The sequence below is a fragment of the Siniperca chuatsi genome, linkage group LG18, assembly GCF_020085105.1.
Source record: "Siniperca chuatsi isolate FFG_IHB_CAS linkage group LG18, ASM2008510v1, whole genome shotgun sequence".
Lineage (NCBI taxonomy): Eukaryota > Metazoa > Chordata > Actinopteri > Centrarchiformes > Sinipercidae > Siniperca > Siniperca chuatsi.
Window position 1 is genome coordinate 16437815 of NC_058059.1, and position 26053 is coordinate 16463867.

Consider the following 26053-nt stretch of genomic DNA (forward strand, 5'->3'; position numbering starts at 1 on the left):
CAAAATGCTACAACAAATATTAAAATGAATGTGTTACAATGGAAGCCAACAAACTCAATTCAGTCTACGTCCGCATTGGCAATGGGTTTTCCTATAATTATACGATCTGACCAAAGAAAATGAGCTAAATTTCTCTGGGAAATAGTGTGAAGATGGTGAAACACTTCAGGTAAAATGTGCACAGCAGACTGAGATGAGTAAATGGATGTTTTAACCTTCTGTTAATATAAAACTCAATGACTGGGGCTTCTTTTTGCCAGCAGACATGCTGTGAGACAATATTCAGATGCTACAATTATCATAATGTTGTGGCTATACGACAAGTCTGGCTGGAAGTGGAAGCAGTAAAGTTGAGAAGTTTTAAGCCTTCAGCACTAAGACAACAGAACTAAATGCTGCCGAGCAAGAAACATATTTTCCATGTCTTTCACCTCAGGACCAGTGATGAACGACTGCTGTAATGGATCTGAATAAGAAATGGAACCAGCCAAGGAACTAGTGTGTATGGCCTTTTGTGGATTAACTGATTGATCATAAAATGTTCCTGGATTAGCCAGTGAATGTTGATAATTATTAACATAAAATATATAGATGAATTAATGAATCTCTCCTCAGAGGAAGCAAAGAGTGGGCTGACGGAGTTGTGTTATGCATTAACTGCCAGTGATTTGCTAATTGTAATGGTTTCATGCAGATCATCTCTGCAGTTCAGAAACTTTTGTGCTTTTCTGTCATGTTTTATAAAATATGGTGAAAATAGAAGTGTAATGAGGGGTACAAAATCTTTGCATTTCAGAGACATGTGCACTTTCTTCACTTCAAGGGGCGAGCTTCTGCTGATATGTGTATTTAATTGGGTGTCAATTCATTCCTAAGTGTTTCCCAGCACATTCTGGAGCTCCTGGACTGTAATGGCACAAACAGTCACATCATGTAGCCCCAGTTGTCTAGGTCTTCTGGTGGAAAATAATTATATAACTGTTAAATGTTACATAGAAATCTATTTGAAATGGAAATGCAATAGTTCCAGCAGCAGATCAACTGGATAAGCTTAATTTGTGTATGTGGGTGCTCATGCCAATGCACTCATTATGCATTTCTTTGCAGTCGAGTCATGAGGCTGTGGTACAATAAAGGAGAGCTGTGAATCATTAGTGACAGTGCAACAAGGTTAAGGAGACCGTCTATCAAAGTAGACACAGAAGAGTTAAGATACTTGCGTGTGGGTGCCTGCATGTGGGTGGCCACCGAGGTGTGTGTGTGCATTATGATTCAAGATTTAAATGGATAAGGGATTCTCAACAGTGCTAACAATAATGTTGTACAGTTTAAAATTCTTCTTTTTACGTGCACCTTCCTCGGGGAGGTCTGGGTGCAGTGGTGCAGGGTCGTCTGCAGGTCAGCACTGCTAGAAGTAATAAGGATTCAGTCTGGCTTGAGGACATTTCATGAGGGTGGATAATTGCCATATTGGGGGCTTGAACTCCGTTTCTCCAGTTTAAGGATCTTGCTTGTCATTAAGCTACCATGATGTCCTACGTTTCAAACTGAGAAAATAAAATGTAATTGCTTGTTATTGAAGTACTTCCAACTTTAGACTTTTAATTGACATCAGGCTTCCTTTGACTTCATTTATTTTAAATGAGGATTTTATGATGTTAACCTTGGGCAAGGCAATCATCCTTGTCAGTGAGTCATATCCAAGAAACAAAACTCCACTATTGAGCAAAATGGTTTGGCTCTGGGGGAAATAGAAATACTACTAATACTATTATCATGACCAATATTATTAGACAGCAGTAGCAGCAGTTATCAATAACTGATGTGTCATCTATTTTCCAGCATCATATCATCACTACTGTAAAAACATGGCCATCCTACCTTCTTTAGGACATTAACTATTTTAACTTTTTGATGAATCATGATTAAAGGCCAAAGAGTTGAAATAAAAGGCACCTCAAGCTGAATTCAAATTCTCTCACAGCTGTTTAAATAAAGTCAGAAAAAAACTCAAAAGTAGCCTACTGGAAGTTTGAAAATTGAACTTCAAAATAAAAGCAAGAGCTAAAATGTGCAGGTGGATCGTAGTGGGGGGTGGGGGGTGGGGGTGGGGGGTTGTCTGCACATGGAAATGTGGTTATTTTACAGTATAGGGGGAAACAAAAGTAAGCAAACAAATAAATAAACATAAAGGCTACTGAATGGTTCAAATGTGTTCTTTTACATCACTATGTTTGTGGGCATGATCAAGAATGTAAGCTAGTCTGTATATTCTAAATATGGGTTGGCCATATCTAAAACAGCAGTCTATCCGAGTCTGAAAAGTCGAAAGTTTAATGATTATCACAAGTTATTAGAGCCCAGAGTGATGTTTTATAATTGTCTACATTAAGAACCAACAACACTATGTAGGCCTATTTAATTTACAATGATATGAATCAGTGAACAGCAGCAAATACTCGTATTCTTACTAATGTAGACTAATCAACAAATGCTTGGTATAAATACTTATCAAATTCATCAATCATTTTAGCATAAATTAATTTAAATAGGCCTAACTATCACATTGGTCCCATTTTTTATTATCTGGCCAACCCACCTCATTAATCACACTTGGAAGCTGTATCCGAGATCCGATTGTGTCATTTATTTGCAATTTTTAAAAGTCCAGCAGCGAGGATTTTATTTTGGGAATTCTGCCCGGAAGTTTAATAGGTTATTGTGGCGGGCTTGAGCTTGGTCTCCGCTGCTCGCGACACAACCGCACGCAGCTGCTTTTATTTCCCAGCGCTCGAGACGCAACGACGGGGAGGGGAGCTCGCGCTTCTTGCTCCAGGGATATCACCTCTGATGGACTTGATGTAGGACAAGAATACGCAGTTTATCTCTGATTATGGCCACTTAGGTGTTAGTTACAAGTGCAGTTTTGCGGGACATAAACTGCTCTAATGGTCACAAGTGTTTGTACCAGCACCGGCTTTAATGTGTTTTATGTGTTTGCGCTCAACAGTGAGGTAGACTTATTCGGGCTAATTTTACAGGAGTGTCGGCGTGTGGTTTATCCCGTGGATGCGGCTGTCGGGGTCGGTGTCTGAGCCCTGCAGGATCAGCCTGTCATAGGGCATCATGGTTTCTCTGGTTCTTCACAAGTGGATGAGGAATATTTCTCCCGAGATGTTGCTGCTGGTGCCGATATTGTGGTTTTTACCTCTGACTGGAGCGGCTCCTTCTCTGACTACCGAGCAGCTGGACACGGGGGTGGTAAGTTTTCTTTTCTACCTACTTAAGGAGAAGGGGGGCTCACAAGTTTTTCTACCTGCTAGCTCCAGCGAACGCGGGATGGTGTGTCTTTCTATAAAACCCTACCACACCGTGGAACCGTGGGGTGACAGGTTTTTCTCTGCTTTCTTGGGCTACTCTTGACCGTCCAGGAAAGAGCAAGTGTCTTCTCCGAGTACTTGCTATGAATTTTAAAACACCGCTCTGCAGTCCAGTGCACGAGGCAGAGTGGCGGTACACACCGCATGATGAAACATAAAAATGTGTATAGGAACTTTATTCACTTGGTCAGGAAACATCCCTTTCCAAAAAAGAGAAATAAATTAAAAACAAATAAAAAAATCTATGTGTTCGCCAAGTTGCCTGTAGGTCGTAAAGACTAAATGTAGCCTATGTGAAGGGATTTGCCTTGGCGTTATATCGAGCTCTTTCACAGTATGCTGACATATCCTGTGCTAATAAGATGACTGGAGTTCACTGGGACAGACTAAACCCATGAGACATCATAGGTTATTTTATTAGGGCTTTTCTCAGTCATGCCTATGAAATACCCCATGCCAAGTTCAGACAATTGCTGTTTTAAAAATAGAGGATCCCACACTGTATTCTAGTCTGGTGGAGCAGTAAGTAGAGTGAGCTAAACAAATCCCATAAAACAGGCAGCACCATTGATGAAGGATATAAACAAATCGATTTAAACTGAAATCTAAGCCCACATTGATACTATTCACCTATAACAGATCACCGCAAAAAATCTAATTAACAGTGAATTTAATATATTATCTTATATTTTCATGTATATGTTTTGCATGAGTAGCCTAATGAAGGAAGCCACACAGACTGTGAAGTGGTCAATGGCTACACATCATCATCATAACAGACCCACAGTGGCATAAAAAACCAAGAGTTGTAAATATACTGTAGGCCAATGTGTGTGTATTCTTGCCATGTATCCACATAGATGGATAATAATACACTGTGCTGTATGTGAAATATGAGATTATTCAAAATTCCCTTAGAAAAAGTTTTAGTTCTTGACTTGTAAAAGCTGATTATCATCTTCATAATTTCATCCCCATTGAAGCTGCATTTTTCTACAATTTCATTCCTCAGGGCAGCATCAGCCCAACTTCTGTCTGGCTTTCTTTCAGCCCTCAAACTCTTCTTTCTGAAACCTGCGCTTGGGGATTAAGTTTTTCTCAACAAAGACTAGAACAAGAGCACCAAAATAGATCAGTTTCTATGTCTTTACTTATATTTTGCGTCACGTGTTTCTTCCACCTTGAGGCAGCGTGCCTTTCCTTCTTTGACTCACTACTTTTTTACACATCTAACACAGCAGATGCTTTAATTGTGAGATTGTATGGGCCATGATTTTTAATCTAGTTCAGACTGTGTGTGGGCGAAACAAAGAGACTTCAGCTTAAACAAATAATGTTTATGCTACCAAAATCTGTACAGAAGTTACATAATCTAAGAATTTGTTCTTAACAGAAAACAGCACACACATTACTTTCAGTAAGCTTCCATTATCCACGTTTTCTATCAGTGTGAAATACCCAGACTCATTGCTGAGGCGGATGCCAACAACCCACGACATCAGGACATTAGCTCTGAATTAATTTTTTCTGGTTTTCAAAGAGGCCATTTTGGCCACATCTGACAGGGTTTTCATCCCCACCTGTACACACTTCTTCCCTGTAATGTAGCTTTGGCCACACCAACCAAAGCCTTGAAACAGGCTGTTGACTTTGACTTTAACTTCTTGTCTTGTTTTATTTTCCAGTTGCAACATAAAACCATGCTGCTCACTCTGAGCACCAGCCATATTTTCCAGCTTCATCTGACCATTTGGGAATATATAAACAAAGAAATATTGCAGGAATCAACTTGTCACTCAATTAAAATACTTAATTCTCTTTCTCTCTGAGATGATTAGTACAGTAGCAAAACAGAGGAGGAAGGTTCAGGATTATAGAAATAAAAAAAAAAAAAAAAAAAACAAATTTGTCTGTCTGTAGTCGGTTGGACCCTGATCAGTCAATGATTATTAGCACAGTTATGAAAGTACATGAAAGCACTTCAGCTGACACGTCATCCTGGGTAAAAATAATAGGTTTTACTGTTGTAAGTTTTGTACTAACTCTTGCACATTCTTGGGTGAACTCCGACACTACAAACACAGCAGTATCACCAGATGAAAAGCTGTGGTAACAGCAGCGATTTTCCTCCATTTACCATGGCAGACAAAATAATACTCAGGGTGGAAGCTTTCCTGCATTTCTAGATAGAGCTTTATCATGCAGTCCAAAGTGGCGCTGCAGCCTCCGTGCAGCCTGTGTCTGAGGGCCATAACTCTTGTTGTGATGTCTTTGATGCCTTGCCCCACTTCATGTGCCAGTAAATTCAAAGTAACACTGCCAGTCCGGTGATGGATACAGACCTGAAAATATCCACATTTATTCTATGGACTTGCACTAAATATGCCTCTTGTTGGAGGTCACTCAGTTCATGCAATAAAAGCCTGATGTTAAGCTTCTTTTGCCAGCTTATTTTTTGCTAAGGAAATCCATTCACACATCAAACTGACAAGTAAAGTTGAACATTACTTCGATTTTTTTAATAAGAAATATCTATATCATCTGCTAAAAGTCCCTATGTGTAGGGTTTGAGAATCTTATCTAAAACATCTAAAACATTCTATATCAGTTTAAGTCTACGCTTTACCTTGCTGTCAGACAGCCCTTTCCTTTGGTACTATATTTTTCTAAAACCACTCTTGTAGCATGTTACACTATGGAGGATGATAGACCAATAGCCATAATGTACTGGGCATTGATGGTGAGGTTGTCCAGGCAGAAGAAGACATTCATTCCCTAGCACCACAGCATATTTCTCACTTTGAAAAATGGGAGCATCTGAAAAGTTACTTGCTTTACTCTTAAGGTCCACCCTGGAAGGCAAAATGTAGGAACTTCCTGTGCCTACAAACCACAAAGACATGAAAGTGCCTTTCAAGTTTATCGTTTTGAACCAGTCACCCAGCTTGACCAGTTCTTATGAGTAAGCAGGTGCAATGATCTCTATACTGTGCCTGCAGGTCTCATATATTTTTTGGGTGCCAAGAAATAGCTGGAATACAGACTCTTTCTTCTGGCATAGGAATAGGATGTCTTTGTAGAAGCTCCTAAAGCTCCAGGGAAAGTGTGTCCTCCTGCCTGTTGTTCGGAGGCCACATGTGACTCCCTCACTCTGGAGATAACGGGTAGTAGAGAGCAAAAGTTAAGTTCATAGTCATACCTATTCCACTAAAATAAGTGACCATATGCTGAAAAACCCTGTTAGAGGGGAAAGCATGAGTGAAGTAGAGCTCACTGCAGCACCTTCTTGGAAGAAGATACAACTGATTAAGGGGGAAAATATAATTTAGACATACAGTGTTCTCCATTACCTGAGAGATAAAGAGTTTTCCTGCTTTATTCATTGCAAAAACAGAGATTCTCATGTTAGATCACCGATAGCTAAGACAATTTATTTAGACAATGTAATCTAACTACAGCTCCTAGTTTATCATGAAAGACAGACAGAAAGTATCAGTGTAGACAGCTCCAATGATGATTAGTTGGCCAATGAATGATCTCGTGTCACTGGGGTGCTGCTGGGAGCCAGAGGACACACAGCGAGCATCATTCTGTGCCACTGGAAGGGCTGTAAAGTACAGATATGATCAGATGATTGTACACATCTTTCTCCAGTGTGGATATATGCGTGTGTGTGTGTGTGTGTGTGTGTGTGTGTGTGTGTGTGTGTGCATGGTGGGCGTTTGTTCATGTGTGTCTGATCATAACTGCTATTCACTCAGGACACCCAAACAACCATCTAACCACAAAACAACCCTCCGATCTCTGTCATTGCTCCTATCCAGTCCCTTTACACTTCCTTGCCATGGTGCTCCATCACTTGGCATGTAGCTGAGATTGTGAATCTTATGTATGTTTTGTGTCTTCATAACAATCTCACACTTGAGTCCTTAAGTAACTGAACCGCACACTCAATCACAGATCAGAGGTATTCATTTTATAGCTTTGCTGATATCTGGTTTGATATATGACTGCAGAGTGCCGATTTGCAATTTCAGCACTTGAGGGAACTGAGTCATAACAACTAAAATGTAATACGCTCTCTGGTTTTTGCTCATCGTATTATGTTCCTCATGAGGAGTATTTTCTCCACCGAAACAGAACCACCTGAACATTCAGGGCTTCCCTTTTGAGAAGCGAGAGTGATCTGACCAGATTAGCAGCTGATAAATTACCTAAATTACTTTAGATTCAGCCACCTGTGTAATTTTTATTCATTAAAGAAACATGACCAATGATCCTAAAACCTTGCAGATTGTGTGTGTGTGCGTGGGCACGCGCGTCTGGAAGGACAACCACACCCCGCCAGTCCATTTCTCACTCTCATTTTCCTGTTTAATTTCTTCAATGACACCACCATCTGGCATCAATTCCTCTGGAGCGGTAGGCGCCCCTCTTCTGCTACCATACCTCTGCCACTCACTCTCCCTCCCTGGTGGAAATGAAAATGATGAGTTCTTATCAGGTATTGAAATTATATCAAGGAGCAACGGCAAAAACCAAAAACAAACTAATTATTTTCAGGAATATGGGAAGATGGGGTTTAACCCAATTAGTCCGGCAGCTCAGTCACTGTTTAAATGAGGCTTGTAAATAGTTGCCTGTATTATTCATTGGTTATGATGCTTTAGTGAACTAACCCTGACCCCTGTGAGGTCAGAAAGGTTAGTGGCATTGTTTTATTTGAGTAAAACCTGAGTAACAGTTACTGAGTAAATCTTTGTTGTTGCCCTTTATCAGTTTTGTCCTGTGCTATTTGTTAGTTATGACGCTGTTGTGTCACCAAAAACCTCACAGATTACACTGGTTAGCTGTGTTACTGTTCTGTAATGAAGTATCATATTTGACACCTTCACAGTTCTAATAAAATGCATTTTTTCTTACCTAAATTATATATGCATATATAATCCATTCTAAATATTGACTGCAAGTATTCACTTCAAATAAATCTTCATTTTCAAATAGTCCTGGGTATTCTGAAAAAGAAAATGTGCAATTCATCCATATTTGAAGCCAATAACAGACTTCGAGAGGGATATAACTGGAAGAAAAAAATGTTTTTGGCCTGGGACTGAAAGGGTTAAAAAGTGAAGTCGGGTATTCTGGAATAAAACTGTTATTTTGATAATAATGATCCCACCAGGATCCTTTTTGTGATTCTTTTAGTATTATGCAATTTACAATCCTTTTGGGTTATTTGGCATGGTTAAAAACTGCAAGGTTGCTGGAAAGAAAATGTAAATAGGGCTCACTAATGCTCATATGTTCAGTAATTAGGTCAATCATTTAAGTGTAGCTGGTGTTCTTAAGAGAACCATAACAGTGACTCAAAGAGCATTCAGCACCAAAAATAAAATCCTAGCTTCAAACATGCTCATGGAAGAATATCCACTCACTCTCCATTAATCGAGAATAATGCCATTAATCCTCCAACCTCCACCCAACAATGGTTCAGGAACTTTTAGAAACACAAGATGGAAAATGTACATTTTAATAATTCAGTTTTTGTTCTGATGGGTATAATATGGAAATGATTTCCTTTTCAAGCTCTGTTTCTTATACAGCCAGTCTGGCTGCCAACATTAATATCGTGTTTGCCTGTAATTTGTGTGCATTTCTCCTACATTATATTCAGTCCCCTCACTCTCTCAGTTTCTTCCCTTCCATTTTAATCCTGCAATTCAAGTAGGAGGCTTTCTTTCCACCAGCACATCATGGTTCTTCTGATTACACCCAGAGGCCCAGGGATAGAGGAGACTCAAAAACATAATGGGACGCAATGACAGTCAAGGGAAAGTACGATGGGAGGATTCCTGCGCTGAAATAAATAGTGGCAAAGAAGCGAAAGCATGCTCTAAATGACCAGGAAGAAGATGTGAGAAGAACAAGGAGATTCACATCTGTCAAAATTATATCTGTATGATATTGCTTCATTGGTTGATTGTTAGCAATAGCTAAGTGGGTGACGAAGTATGCAGGAATGTTGAACCGCATCAGAAAAACCCTCTGGATGCTAGTTTCCATGTAAATCTGTTATTACACTCTCAGCCTGGATTATTAGGATACTTTTAGCACCGCTGTCCCACTTCCATCAAGCAGCGTGACCTTCTGTCTGTAGAAATGCATCGTGGGACTCATATTCAGGGCGAGAAGATTATTTAAGGAACAATGTCATGTGGGAGAGGACTTGAATGTTGGGAAGAGTATATTTCTCCATAAAGATTGACAGAGAGCGAATTTTCAGCATGTAATATATAGCTCATTCTCAGCTTCTCAGGAAGAGGGAAACCAGTCCTTAAATTCGCTCCTATCCAATCTGTCACCTCAGCCATGTTAAGCGTTAAAGTTCTCCAGAGACATACAAGTTTCTGAGACTGTCAGCATTACTGAGGCGTTTATGATTTCCTCAGAAACCAATTCTCATGGTCTCAAGAGCCCTGACACCTCATTGGCTGCCACCGTAGCATGGCGGTTTGGGACTGATGTGTGGCAGCTGCGAGACTTCTGCATGACGCTTTCTGACAATGACAACACATCGATTTCCAGATGAAGTTTGACAGCATGACTTCATAACTTGATTTACTCTAGGCGATCCCTGTGTTGACTCATGAGAAGAATAAATAGCATTGTCAAAGAAGTCTTACAAGACTTTTGGCCACACACTCCCAACTTCAAATTGAAGTAAAGCAGTTTGAGGCCCGAAGAAAATCAGCAGACATGGGGCAAAGGTAATGTTTTTTGGTAAACAACAGAAGCCACATGTATAAAGATCCGTACACACAAAAAAACATGCATACACCACATCCCACACATAAACTGGTATTTTAAAAAAGCAGAATGTGCGCTGAGAGTGTGCACATCTCACATTTAAGACCATGCGACTGAATATATGCAACTAATATGCAACATTATTCTTTTAGGCTGTCAATTTCACTGAATGTGTGATGGTATGGTAGTTAAAGGCACATTATAAAGTTTATTCTCAGAGCTGTGTATTCAATTTCTTTAGATTGTTTTATGCTTTTGGTGTTTTCCCTTGTTTCATCAGTTCCCTGTGTGTATGTGCTTCTTGTTTCTTTGTTGTGAAGCACTGGACTCTACTTTGATATGACTGCTAGAAACTCAATCATTACCTTTCCGACATTTGCTGCCAATGATAGTTTACAGGTGCATGTGTGATGGACACTATGGGCTATATTTTAATCATGCAAGCACAACAATCAGCGAAAAGTGGTAGGCAGGGTTCCCACGGGTCCTTGAAATCCATGAAAATTTGTGAATTTGAGGGGGAAAAAATCAAGGGCCTTGAAAGTTTTTGAAAATAGACATAAGTAGACATGGGTGATTGAAAGTGCTTGAATTTATATATTTTATTCAAGAATAGAGTTTAGTTCTTTTGATTTTTTTCTTTACTTAAAGTAACATCACTATAATACAGCAGCACAGTTGGAACTGTTCACACAGTCAAGCCTCTCCTTTTTAATTGTTGTCTGTGAGCTCCTGAGAAGCCTGCTAGCTCTCATTATAAAAAATTTCAGCATTGTAAGAGTAATTAACCTTGATCCATGTCACAAATTATGCCATGTTGGGTCCTTGAATTTGAGAGAATTGGGTCTGGAAAGTCCTTAAAGTCTTCTTTGTGTTTAAGAAGGTGTAGGAACCAGGGGTAGGTCTTGGGCACACGCACTGAGTGCCCTTTTCCACATATAGAAATTAATAAAAAAAATAGTTTGGTGATGACAATTATATGATCGTATCAATCCAACGCATTTTCAGTCATAATGATACTGTATCTCTAAAGGGTCACATCATATCGTACTTGATGTTGTACAGTAGTTATTTAAAGAATAAAATTTACAGTAAAACGCCATATTTGGGGGTTGGGGCTAAAAATTGCGATGCAGAGTTGATGAGCCCCGGTAATACAGCGTCTGCTTCATAAACAGGCAGAATGCAGAGTTGTAAGAGATGCGTGTGTGGTTATTTTGGAGCAGCCTGGTGTCGTTTGCATGTGATTTAATTAAACGGTTGTGCATAATGGCACTGCGCTGTGGCGCGGCACTTCTCAAATTGCAGGCTGCAGATTTATCACATATATCTGTCCTGCTGCCTTCAGATGGCTGCAGGGATTTAATGAACTGAAGGAGAAGGTTTTCTAACAGTATGAAGCAGCTTTAGATAACAGATACTGTACTAACCACTCATGCATACTGATTTACCAACATTTGTGCTTTAACCACATTAATTTTGTTGAGCATTGTTTATTTAAAATAGTTAATTTACATTTTAAGCATTATTCTGGTATTTCTGTGCATTTGCTGAAAGTATAGTTTCCTCTTGTTGACAAAATCACCAAACTGGCAGCAGTTTGACTCTGCACCAGAACCAGATGTGGTTCTGAGGCGTATAATCTCAGTGCAACGTCTAAGACCCAAATTCCACCAAAATGCCTGATTTTGTGCTGCCTCGTTTGAATGAACCACCCACCTGTTTGTGCCTCTCCTCCCACCTGTGCACCATGCGCTCTGCTCTCGGCCCCAAAATACCACGTAGACGGGAAAATCAAATTTCAAGGTCAGGACCAGCGCCACCATGAAAATAGGGCCCTATGGGTGTGATAACTGGCCACAGTTATACATAGGGATTGCTGCTCTGGTGCTGATTGAGGACTTGGCCAATGCAATTCTGTGAAACTATGTTTCATCAAGAGACTGGAAGAGCAGATAGAGGCGTTTTATCTGCAAACAGTCGATTGAGGGCGTGTACGTCCATCTATGCCGGCTAACTGTGAGAGTGGAAATCAGGCTTGTGCACGTACACCCAGTTTCACAATGAGTGAGATTTTTAAAACAGAACCATGTATATGCACGGCTTTATGAAGCTGACAAAAATAATGTGTTTGCATATTTCTGTTTTTTTTGTACACAAGAGTTTTAATCCTGTCTTCATATTGTTTTGGCACAACCAAATGGCTGGTTTCATGGCTTACTGTAACTGTGTGTTAGAAGCAAACGGGCTCACTCTCAGGCTCCCCATGTAGAAAACCCCAAATCAACTCCATGTGGCCATCCTATTTAAACTGAGGCATCCCGCCCACTTCTAGTCATAAAGCAGATCAAGGTTTTGGTTGCCAAAGCTATTCAAAGGACTGACCAGATCTTGTACTTATGGTGGTTTCTGGAGTTGTGCTGCTTGCATGTTAAAGTTAAAATAATCCAGAGGCTCACTAACTGAACTGGAGGAAACCCCAAAGCAACCGAACTCCTCTGAAGTTCAAAACTGGCAGAATTGTAAAGTTTTTATTAAGTTTTATTAATTGTAATAAATACATCATGTATACATCATGTATGTGTGTTTGTATGCATTCTGTCAGAATTGTAATAAATACAGCATGTATGTGTGTTTGTATGCATTCAAGGATAAAGAAAAAGGCTGTTGCTTCTCCAGAGCAAAATGCATACTGATTTTCATCGCTGACATTGGCACAGGAGTGATGGGTACTGCTGGCTTTTAGTTTATTTCATATCAAGCTGAAGGACAGTTTGTGCAAAAAATAATAAAAAAATGGGAAGAAAAGGAAAAGAAAAACTGTTTATGTGGGGAGCGTTTCATGTGTGCTTTGGAATTAAATTTCAGTACTGTATGCTCTCTAAAATGAAGGGACATTTGTCTGTATGTGAAATGAAGAAAACGGGAGACAGACAGAGAGACAAATTGCACAACTAGGAGACGTTGGGTGTTCAGCCAATGTCTGTGAGTTTATTAGAATTATCATAAAAGCTTGGATGCAATAAGCATTAAGGCATAAAAATCCGACTTTGCTACTGAGAGCAGAATCACTTTGTCCCACCGCACAATACACAGCCCCATTAATTTGGAGAGTGACTGTTACATTCAAGATTGTATCTTGAGGTGCCCATTAGCTCAGCAATTATTCATTGGCTAATTGGGTATTTGCAGTGTTTTTTCTCTCTCCAGCCCATGGGAGACAAACAAAAAGAGTTATTTCTCAGTATGCCTCTCCCTAAGTGACAATTAAACTAATTACATATTCTCCACAAAAGAACAAGTAGTTTAGTGATCAGACTGTTTTTTTCCAAATACTGTAAACTACCAAATTAGAAATGACATCAAAGTTCAGGATCATGACTGACGAACAGAAGTTACTTATAGCAGGTTACAGCATACACTCATTGCATAAGCAAAATAGATTCCTGTTTGGCCTTGATCGGTTATCAAAAAATTGATTATTACACTGGAATAAAACAGCAACACTGGAAGTGATCTCAGGGTGCTGTATATGCTCGCAGAATGCAAATGGGGTTAGCTGAACTTTGTTTTAGTACACAGACCGCTTATGGGAGGCTGGAAGCATGTGCCTGCATGGGTCCAAAATCTTGGACCTACAGTACCTGAACATGAAGTACAAAAATTCATTTTCAAAAGAAAAAAACATACGATCTGAAAGGGACCCGAGAACAGTCAGACTTGATCCGAATAGGATAATGACACCCAATCCATTGTGGTCCACCTGAACAGACCCAGATAGAGAGAGAAAACCAACACCGGTAGCAACGTGATGCTACAACTAATTAATGAGACACCGCAGTTAAAAATAAAAACAAAACATGCCATGTTTTGTTAACACTCCATCTCACGTCAAAATACAAAGACACCCTACCCGACCTGTTTAGATGAAATATAATTTGGACTGATTTCAGATACTAGGAAGGGAGTTATACTACTCTCAGTTGCGTATTTTTAGTAGTGGGAAAAATAATATATTTTCTGTGGTGATTCTGTTTTCCTCGATTCGTGCACCTCAGTCTGTCCGATTCTTTTAACACACCATGATGAAATCACGTTTAACTGGTCGTGATGAATGTACTGTTAATCAGGGACAGTCATTCTACTCCTTTATCTTGTTTAGTTTCACCAAGTTTAATTAACTGATCCTGATAAGTGTTCTATGGCTCTTCCAAAGACTTTATTCTTTATTATCCTTACTGACAAAAACATCACTCTGTGCATAGGCATTGTGAATATGGTCTGATTCAGCTCATAATCTAGATAAATGAACACTTCATTGTTACTTATTTTGTTGTCATTTTATATGGTCGGAACAGAGTCTACAACCGTTTCTTTTTGGCTGAGTCTGAGCTGTAATTTTGGATTTTCCAGCAATCCAAATGGACACATTTCGGATTTTATGAATTGAATGGAGAAAAGGAGTTGGAGGAGAGCCATACAGTATGCAAACTGGGTCATGGAAAGATCAAATATTTCAGCAATACAACTAACATTCACATTACATTTTTCCACCTGGAGCTGGATGACTTGTTGATGCCAAGCAGCAAGCAGATAACCCTCGAGCAAGTGTCAAAGCAGCGCACTTTTTTTTGTTTTCTAGTTGAATATTCACACTGTTGGAGAAAATGCTGACTTTCCCACACATGCAACCATAACCACAACAAGTTGGCTTTTGCTGTGTTTTTAATTGCAGCACCGTCAGTTGTAATAAAATCTTAAGCTACTTAGAGATTCACGTCACAGGCAGAAATAAACTGTACTATAGTTTGCTGTCTTTTTACTTGAATTCACTGTCTTTTCACAACAAATCTGAACTCAGGCTGTGACTGTGTATTGATTTTATTTTAGATGCTGATATTTATTAAAGTTGTAGGTGCAAAACAAATCCTCAGATTTGACATCCTGTCCATGGTTGCTTTGACACTCATTATGATGGGCACAGAATTGAAGCTACATTCAGTGAGTAAACAGTACACAGTTGCCTGTGCGGCTCTGTGTTCAGCCTGAGTGTCTGCTGCGAGGCAGTAAAAGTGACAAGACCAGCATATGTTAGCATATGTAGGAGCTCTATATCTTCAGAGGGCAATCACCAAGGCCCAACTTTGCACATGCTCCCTGAGTGAAATCTGACATAAACAGTTTTTGGTTTTGATTTTACATTTTTTAATATTCATTAGCCCAAAAATATGTGTGTTGATTTTTATGGTTTGCCTTTTCCCTGATCTGCGAATGCAGGATCAGGGAGCTACTGTATACAGTAGCTATTTGATCAAACTAACAGACCAAATAAAATTTTAAGACAACTAGCACTGCATACTTATGATTGTTTTATCATTAATTAAATCAAAATTAAATTAAAATGTATTTTTCATCCAAGTAAATGATTAATTATTCATTCTATATGTCAAAAAAAACTAACAACTAGGACTAATGGTCAGAGCCTATGGTGTTGTTTTACTTATTTTGTCTGAACAAGGTTAAAAAACTCTGGGATTCGGTTTTTAATGATCTAATATAAAGAGAGGCTGCAAATGCTTTCATTGGAGAGGTTGGAACGGATAAATGTTGGGGATTTTAAATGATAAACTACTTAAAATAAATTATTGATTTTTTTAAAAAGTTGGTTTTCCCTCAACTAATTGCTTAATCGACCAGTCATTTCAAAGACAACTTTATGCACCTGGTATTCCTGTGTATGCTAGAGGCTGTTGTCTATATCAAAGGGTGGTTGTTGGAGTGCATTGCAATTTCTAATGCATTTTTAATGCATGTAAAATTTGAATGAAGGTGCATTTTTACATCTCCAACCAGATACTCTTTATAACTGTGCTTGCTTAAAGCTGCTCTATTGTTTAAGGTACTGCTGAGGTAAACTAAAACCCTGTAGCTCCACAAACTCAGTTATACTTCTTAGACTTCTATGTTTCTCCACACTCCTATCTAGTGGTCTTATCAGATTTTGTCAGCATGATAAAAACATATTCATTATATTCCAGGACTGTAGGGCATTCTCTCTCCTTTATCTAGCTTCCCCTATCTTTGTCCCATGAACACGGACTTTGTCTAAATCTTCACTTTTTTTATCCTCTGTGCAATTGTCAAGCAGATTTGGCTAGATAAGGAATTTGTGCCTACGGTGACAATAGGAAGGTGTATGTATTTTGCTATACATACAGTATATGTGTATGTACTTGCTTATGCATGCATTGTGGTTGTTGATTGGTGGGTTGGCTGTTTAGTTGGTTTTGTTGTGGCTGTTTTTTTGCTTAGGTCGATTTGGTATTTTTGTTATAGTTTGGCAAGCTTTTACAGGTATTTGTGGTTTCCTCACAAGTGACAGGAATCAGCAGGGATGTTCTTACAAGATAATTTGTTGTAAAAGTGCTAATACAATATGTATTAGGATTTTTGTAAGTAATATACTTTTATCATATTGCATGATTCTTTTGTGTGATTTCTGGTTATGTTTTTACTATTGGACTATGCGGAACAGTGGATTAATACTGCCAGTGATTTTCAATACCAAAAGTACTTTTGTGCGTGGGTTTTTTGCTACTGAAATAGTATTTCTATGACTGTTTTTTGGTTTGTTTTTAAACTCTAAATTTGAACTATGATTTAATCTGGACAGGTGCTGCATAAAGTTAAATCTCTGTTGGTGTATCGTACCCTCCATGTTTGATTTCTTTTTCCGTCCTATGTGCACATACTGTACTTGTAAGTGTGTAAATGTGTTATTTCAGCTGTGCATTTTTAGTGCTGTTTTACCCTCTGCGGACATCGTAAAAGTTATTAAACTCGAACTATTTTTCCCCGACCACCAGACTGTCATGAGTGTAACATGAGCTCCATTTGGATTTCTCTTCTACTACTGACTAAAATTCTCCTGGTATACACTTTCACACTTAGCTATGCAGCTGGACTGTGCTCTGTTAATCAAGCTTCTTTTTACCATATAGCATCACAACTTTATCCACAGGAGGTGAGTTGAAAAAAAAAAACACACACACACACACACACACACCACCGTCCCATTGACATCCATCATGGAGAAAGAGATGCATTAACAATGAAGACATAGACGTGTAACTGATAGACCATGAAATAAATTGGTTCATACACATGCCTGTGCAAACACACATGGGCAAGCTGCCTGTATCAGTCTGGAGGTGTGGCTGTGTCACCCCATTTCACTCCCGGGCCAGAAGTATTGCCAGAGTTTGAACTTTGACTTCATTTCTAGCCTACAGCCGTGTCAAATAGCAAAGCAAACACACTCCCTCTGCACCTCATTTTGTCCAATTTAACTCTCCATTCTTCAGCCTTGAAGTTTGACTTTGTTGTGTTCTGAACTCACTACTGCAGGCTTGAGTGTCTGGCTGTGGAGGAATCAGCTGATCCACAGCAGGCCTGCCGCTTCTTTGCAGCGGTTTTATTGCAGTAGGTCCAGTACAACTTATCTTAGTTTCTCTTCCTAATGAAACAGCACATATCCAGCCAGCTCATGTCGTTCTGCAGGTGCAGCATACACACATACACACACACACACACACACACCAACATCCTACCTCTTCTTCCCTTCTGGTACTACTCCTCTTTTCTCAGATAATGCTTTGGTGGTGTCACAATAACTGCTTGTCACCAAGTGGTGTGTGTTGTACTTTTTCACAGCTGGGAGCTGCAGGGGTTTCTAAATAAAACGCTGACTTCTTTGTTGTTCTTTGTTAATATAGCAGGTGATGAAGTTTTTGCATGCTGGAGGGTGAAACAGCTTGTGTGTGAAAATGAACCAACTAAAGTTTGAAGCCTTGTAGAAATGAGTTTGTTTGACAGGTAAGGAGGTGTTTTGCTTGTGTTGTCAGACACACTAGCACGCATGAGGTATCACATAGACAACATACACACTTACAAAATGTTTGCCTGAATCCAGAGTGACAATATCCCAGAGTGCAGCCTGAAAGAGAGTTCAGGACAAAAAAAAAAACTCTGACCAGCTAAAAATTCCAATCTGCTAAGCTTTTGCCAGTTCAATTCACTGGGCAAATCAAATACATGCTAGTGCACATTCCAGGTAGATTACTTTGGGGCTTATACCATGTATCATTGTGCTAGTTCTACTGTTTACCAGGAAAGCATTTAGACGGATCAGCGAATTGCTGCCATTGTAACAATCTAGAATTGTAAAATCTTGCATAACCCTTTCACACCAAAGGCGCAAGTACGACATTACGCAGAACAAGGTCAGTTATTTCAAAGGAGAGTGAGGCTATGCCCTCCTGAGTAGCTGCACGAATTTAGTGCAATGCACTGCTTTGATTTTCTGTCTGACTTTGTGGCCAAAGTTGAACTCAACAAAGTTCAACAAAATTTGATGGGACTGAAGAAGTACTGATTTAAACTTTGATCCCAAGTATTCTGACCTCCATGACATGCCATTGACAGAAGGCAGATGTTGTGATGTCAAGACGTTATGGCATGAATTTAACTGTAGAGAAAAATTGCCAAGTTTTGTGAATTCCTCTGAATTCCTGGAGTTATGTCACTCTACTCTTTGATCCTGGTGGGACTTCAGAAAGACGGATAGAGACACCAGGTTAGAAAATGATCCTAGTTGTTGTGCAGAATGGTAATGCTTTAAGTAATAGTCATCATTACACGCTCTAACTCGCAGAGACTATATCCTGAGCATTTGGTGTGGAACCAGCGTAAACCACTATGTTGTGTCTTGGCAGCTGATAAACCCAAAGTGGATTTCCTGGTTTGGACTTTAACTTCTCAAAGGTATCCAGAACAGCATGCCCACACCAACAGAGCCATTTTTATTTTGTCTGAATATAAATTCCTACCCAACATGGGAAGAGATCTGGATAGTGTGTGTGTCTGTGTGTGTTCAACACCAGTTGCCACCGGTTCTCAGTGTGTGTTGTAATGCACTGGCCCCATAGCTAAACCCTCAGGCCTATAAATTACATAAAAGATCCATAAATACACTCATATATATTCCTACAGCTTGTTTGAACTTGGAGCCGACAGAGATACCATCTCTCATATACAGTATGAGAGATGGTATACGCAATACCAGCCAATAAACCTATAAATAAAACTAAATGGAAAAGAAACACATCTGTCTTAATTCAGTGAATTTATTTTGACTGCCACACATAAAACATTGTGCAGACTGAAACCCACTCACAAATTCACCCTCTCAGACAAACACTTAAAAGTTAAGATTATTCCTGGCAGAGGATTTATATGTGAGAGTTCAGCAGATCTGCATGCGTGTGTCTACTTGTGTTTGGATGCATATCTGTATATGTGTGACTTTGCATATTTCTTCTTTATTGTGGCATATGGGATGAATGCCACAGTGGGGACACTGGGCAGGCGTTATTCAATCCTTGTGTTTGTGGGCTTTGGCTGGGTGCCATGCCACATTACCGCCCACAGAGAGAGGAACTTCAAAGAAGGTCTGGGGGCTTTTTCCCTGAGTGGAGCCACTGAATCTTCTGCCTGTTAAAATAAACTCCAGTTACGGGGACATGTCCTAATTGGCTCCAAAAGCCATCAGTTTGTTTATCTTTAAACCTAGGCTGACTTATTTTTACTGCGTGCACTCTGTGTGAAGCCCCTCTGGAGCTAACATAAAATATACCATTTGGTGGATAATTCTGTCCAATGTTGCTCAGAAGTCCACAACACTCTGACAGCTGTGGAAAGACTGACACCTTTGTAGTGTTAGTGCTGTGCTCTACACTTTGATGGGACCACAAGAACAATTCATAAACCCACACATAGCAGCTCAGACACATAAAACTATGAATTCTACTTTTACTTAAATTTCTACCTAATGTTGCATTGCAATGCAGTACACACAGTTTTTATTTTAGCAAGTAACATAAAATTTATTCTTTTCTTTATGTTAACTGCACATTTTACTTTTAAAAAACCACACATAAATTCATATCTACTGCTAAAAAGGGCTGTTTCCTTTTTGGTATTCAAAACAAACACAAGATGTAATTATGTCAAAGAGGGACATGCAGCAACATCCCGCAGCAGATTGCATTTCGTGGAAATGTTGTTTTAGCACGTGTATGGCAAAAGGTTTGTTTAATTAAATGTACATTGTAAAGGAGGAAAAAGTCCAGACCTCAGGTCTCCGATAAAAACACACTAAACTTAAATCAGAATCAGAAATACTTTATTGATCCCTGAGGGGAAACTCTTTTGCTACAGCAGCTCACTATCACGTCAGTGCACACAGGAATAGAAGTACTAAGCAAAAAAATATAATACACTATAATACAGGTCAGATAAATTAAGTACCAAGTGGGTATAAGTATAAACCACTGCTTCATATAAACATGCTATGACTCTTGGCCTGCATTGGGAAGGACTTGTGTATATGTGTATTTACAGTACACATTTGGTACTGCATGGTGTTCCATGAGCTGGATTGGTAATGTTGATAGTTTTGCCACAATGTAGAGCCTGGCTGCGCTTTTCTGTTACATCTTCTGTGGATTCTGGCTCATCATTTTTTTTCCTGATTTTTGTCACAACCTGGAATGGCTCATGCTAACATCCTGCACACCTTTGCACACTTGCCCTGAACAAGTGGAGCTGCAATGGCAACCTCAGATGAAGAAACCACAAAACCAGCAGCGTTTTTCTTGTAGTTCTCCCGCCTTCCATTGACATCAAAAAACATCACTGCAAACCATACTGGTTGTGGGCGGCTGTTGCTCAGGTGGTAGGTCGAAGTGTCCTTGAACAAGATGCTGAACCCTAAATTGTTCCCTAAGAGTAGGCCAGCACCTTGCATGGCAGGCTCCGCCACCATCAGTGTGTGACTACGCGCGTGCATGGTGCAGCCTATTTACCATTTACAGTGGTATTGATAGTATAGTGACATGCCACTCCTCCAAGTTTGAAACTGGTAAAATGTTCAACAGAACTAATGGACACATGAAAATGTTGTGTGTCTCTGTAGGTCACTCTGGCCAATGTGCACAGCTTGGGAGTCATTACATGCATTATGTTACATTGTTTTCTGTCAGATACTGCCAGCTTCCCTCTATTACCAACTCTCCATCAATCCCTCCACCCTTCCCTCTTTCACTGCTCCATGTTTAACAGGATTGAACAAATGGCAGCATCCATTAACCAGGCATGTCTAGGTCACTTACTGCTGAAGCTCTAGGTTAGAGAGGTACCAATTTTAAATCTCTCCCTCCTCTTTCAATATACGTCTCTCTCTTTTTCTGTCCTCCTCTCCCTCAGTCAACAGACAGGAGTTGTGTCTCAGCTCTCTGTAGAACCAGCTGTCTCTAAGCCAGGGATTAAATGATTCACTTACCAGCCGCATTTTAATCCTCGCTGTCACACTTTCGCTCTCAGATGCACACACACACACACACACACGCACTTAGTTGCTTTACGTGGGTCCACTAAATTGAATTATATTTGAATTATATCTGAGAGTTAGATATGTGTAATTAAACATTGACATTCGACTGTGAGTGGAAACTGGGTGTTAAAGCAAGCACATCCAGCAGAACGTATCCTTACAACAAGTCAGCCATGTGTTCCATTATAAGCACATTAGAAGGAAGTACTTGTCTAATGAGGTGATTGAGTGCTTCAACAGGCTGGGGTGTGTGCCATCTGCTTGTAGCAATAGTGACTTTGAATCCAACAGATGACTATTATTATTATATGTCACTCGCTGGCTGTCTTTACTGCTTTAGTCCACTGCATGTACAGAAGTGTCATGCTGGAACAATTTTGATAATTGATTGATCATTTAGGTCATTTATCAAGGAAAAATACCCAATGTTTGTTGGTTCCAGCTTTTCAACACAAGGATACACTGCTTTCCTCTGTTTTACATCACTGTAAATTTTATATCTCTGAGTTTTTGACCGTTTGTCTGACAAAACAAGCAGTTTGAAGATATCACCATGGGTTCTGGGATAATTGTGAGTTGTGTGAAGAAAATGGGTAAAATTATATAGACATAACATCTTCATGGTCTTCTGACTAAATATTTTCTTGATGAAGAGGAAGATAAACATTCAACCACTGACTCACAGTGATTCTGGTGCCAACCTTGGCTCCCTGTGTTTTGGTGTTCCTGCTTATTCATCATTTCTTTCTGTGTTTGTTTTAACTCTGCGCCATGTGCTTTTTACTCAATTTAGTATGAGCTTGTGAATGTGCCAGCTTGCTCTTGATGTCCCAAGGATATTATATGACTAAACCCAGCATTTGGTGAGGAGGAATATAAGTTAGAAAAGGAGAAGAAAGAATGGCGGCCCTCTTGACTGCTGGAGGAAATACAGATTTCATGTGGTCTATGTGGCATCTTGTTCGGATGACACATAAAGCAGCAGCCAGCACTGCTGCACCACAGGGCTGTTTACTCTTGCGTCTTCCTGTACTCTTTTGCTCATACTGTATGTCAAGTCTGGTGAAGTTGACACAACCCTACCGGCCTTACAGATGCCTTACATCGCCCAACTGGCGATGTGGTGCTCTGAAAAAAACTTAATGCTCAACACACTTAAAGCACTTGAGCTGAGGGTTGACTGTGTTAAAACCTCTCACCTCATCTTTTCCTATAAATCAACAGCACAGCTGTGAATGTGGTGGACTCCTTATTCCTAGAAACCAACATTTCCAGCTCTCTATCATGACAGGAAACCAAGCCACCATCGTCAGAAATGCCGCTCTGTGGCTGCTCCACCTCTGTGAACGTTCCTGTGTGTACCATCACTGTGTGGCGTCTCAGTACCTGCACTTGCACCATAGACAATCTGCAGCATGTACTGTTGTACACAAGACAAAGAGGCTAACCGGCCACCACCTGCTCTCAACAGAGAAACTGCACGAGGGCAGAGCCAAGAAATAAGCAAGAAAGTGCTCAGCTGACCCTTCCCACAAAGGAAACCATCTGTCTCTGAAGTCCCCCCTCAGGAATATGATACTGTTATGAAATATCTACCACATCAACAGCTCCTTATCCAATGTGGTCTCTTAGCTCAGCAGGCCAGCTAAGATTAAATTAAGTCATATCAACTGAAATACTGTTGTGTTAAGATTATATTCTATTAATTGCAGCTCTTACAGTAGAATGGAGCACACAAAAGTAATGTTTTAAGCGGTTTAAACCAAAATTGTAGATGATATTTAGTCTTATATCGCTATATCAATAATTAATATACAGTATGACCCAGGTTAAGCAAAGGCTTTTGTCAGTGGGGTAGTAGCTAGTCTGGTCATAATGTGGCCAGCTTCCCACACACAGATTTACATCCCTCCTCCATTTTCCATTGTACTTACTGGAAGGCACAGACAGTGCAGATTCCCGCTGTAGTGTTAGTGATTATTTGCTCTCTGGTGCCCACTTGTAAAGGGACATAAGAGCTTATATGTATCATCTCTGATGCCTACATTTTATTAGATAATGACTGCAATATATCAGATTCGGAATGTGAGCACTGTGGCACTGTGGCTACTGGAAGCATATAAGCGTATGTATGTGTATGTGTGTTCTGCTTACAATCAGCTTTCTCTGCACATTCAGCCCAGTGTATAGTTTACTTCATGTGGGTAAGTGCACTTAATGAAAGTATTCTTCCAACCTACTCTATTTTTTTGTGTTCCAGCAAACACATTATCAGGGTTTCTCTATGTAAATTCAGAAATATAGTAATGAAATAGATATTGTTGCAGTCTGCCTACATGGGAGGTAATGTTTTATTTTTCTTTATATATTTTTATGAAGTTTGAACTTTATGCATATTTTACTGATAAGAACAGCATCACAATAGCAGACAGGATGCAACTGATGTTTGTAGCATGTAGAATGCAACAAACCTGGCCTCTCTATTTGGCAAAAAGAGACAAAAACTAGACCGCTGTCCCTGCAACAGGATGCCTCCTAAGTAAAAAAAACCACAAAACTTTGCTTCATCAGAGATAGTGATCATATCATCTAAAGTTTGGATCCAGAGAAAACGTTTAAGCAGCGGCATTAAAGCTCCAGATAAGCATAAACCATGGAAAGAAATCCTCATGCTGTTAATGCTGCATCAGCTGGAAACTACACAAAGAAATGAACTGATGAATAAAGAAATGGTTTGATTTAATATTTTATGTATGTCTTGCAGCCAAGAGAGGACAGGAGAAGGTCAACACAGTAGAAATAGATGAGAAATGAATGATGCACATTTGGAGAGGTTGCATTGATGGTGTGTGAACTCCAGTTACCCCCAGGATTGAAGTTATCGCATTACACAGACTACATAATGCTGAAAAAGTTATGAGAAACTTAAAATGATTGCAAGATGCAATCTAAACTATGAAGTTGGCTTGCCCACTTGTTTTGCACTTTACATGGCCTTTTTGAAATTAGTTTATTAATTTTATATCATACTGAAAGGATTTGAGTGTTGTTTAAAATAGAGATTGAAGGAAACAAGTCAAATGTCTTGTTCTTTCATAATGTATAGCTTTTAAAAAAACATTGCTTACATATACCACGGCAGAGAGTGGAATGTGATTTATATTTGCTGAAATAGGTGTAGTCCTGAAGATTTTTAAAATTCTGTTTTTACCTACTAACAAATGGAAAAAAAGATAATGTTGATGTTGATTGAATCCAATATCTCAGTCTTGGGAAATCTTCATTTGAATATTGCCATGCTCTGCGTGGACGCTAAATGCCTCCTGCGTGAAGCATGAATCTCACTGGATCTCAGCTGAATTATATTTTGGAAGAAAAAGTAAAAAAAGTCCAGTCTGTATTAAAACTTGAAAGTGTCTAGTCTCTAAGTGTGATTATTATCAAGCACGTTATAAACGGATTTAATATTTATGTGAAATGAAGATGATGTTGAAATCAGGCCAGATTTCAAATCCTTTCCTGAATGAATGCCTGACATTGCAGTCCATTACCCATAATTCCTCCATTGTGTTTGTCCCTTTCAGAGCCAGAAGTGCCTTGCTCTCAATCTGTGGCCCACAGGCTGTGTCACTTCTTTGTATCCCCCTTGCTATTTCATATAAAACTTTATTTTATTTAACTCCTTTACAGACCTTTGGCGATACCACATTCCTGCATATCAAATTTGTCACCACACTGTGTTTTATTTCTGGAACACTTATGAAAAAGTAACTTACAGCTATTTAAACTACAATCTGTGGAAGTCAGCATACCTTGTCAAGAGCTGCATGTACTTTAGCATAATTATTCCCTGAATGCCCATGCAGTTCCACAAAAAGTCCCATGTGGGGTTTTTGGTGACACTTTCCTCAAAAACAAACGTAAGTAGAATTTAATAAAAGGTTTGGTCAATGAGAATCAGTGGGTGATCATGTCAAATGCAAATGTCTCAAGTGTTCATTCAGTGTTCTTTAAACAAAAGGGCTTTTGCACATCTGTCTGTTCCTAATGTTGCCCTTTGGAAATAAGTTTTTCAAAACTATTGAGACTGGATGACTCGGCACTGTACTATAGCCCACTGTAGCCCATGTGACACTAATAACTTGGGATGGATGGATGGATGGAAGGTGAACCATTCCATTGTCATCAACAAACACAGTATGCTTTCAAAAGTGTTTCTTATTCTATTTTAATCTGCTATCAGTCATACACCTTCCTTAAATGGGCCTGTGAGACATCAAGAGAGAGACTAACTATTTTTGAGCAGAGGAATGATGGAAAGGCACAAAAGACAGATAATGTCTAGACAGGCATTAACACTTTTTGTTGCCTGCTTCAGTTTTATGTCGAGTTTAATGTGTCTCCAAGGCAGCAC

At 39.5% G+C, this 26053-nt stretch overlaps 1 protein-coding gene across 1 annotated transcript in view; it reads left to right on the forward strand.

Annotated features, from left to right (window-relative positions):
• Positions 1-2751: 2751 nt before the first annotated feature.
• Positions 2752-26053, forward strand: part of mmp17a (matrix metallopeptidase 17a) — a 75155-nt gene continuing 51853 nt past the window's right edge. Inside the window, exons 1-2 of the mRNA XM_044174666.1 lie at positions 2752-2861; positions 3042-3261. Coding sequence (XP_044030601.1) covers positions 3127-3261 — 135 coding nt within the window. The 5' untranslated portion in view covers positions 2752-2861; positions 3042-3126. The remainder of the gene's footprint in view (positions 2862-3041; positions 3262-26053) is intronic.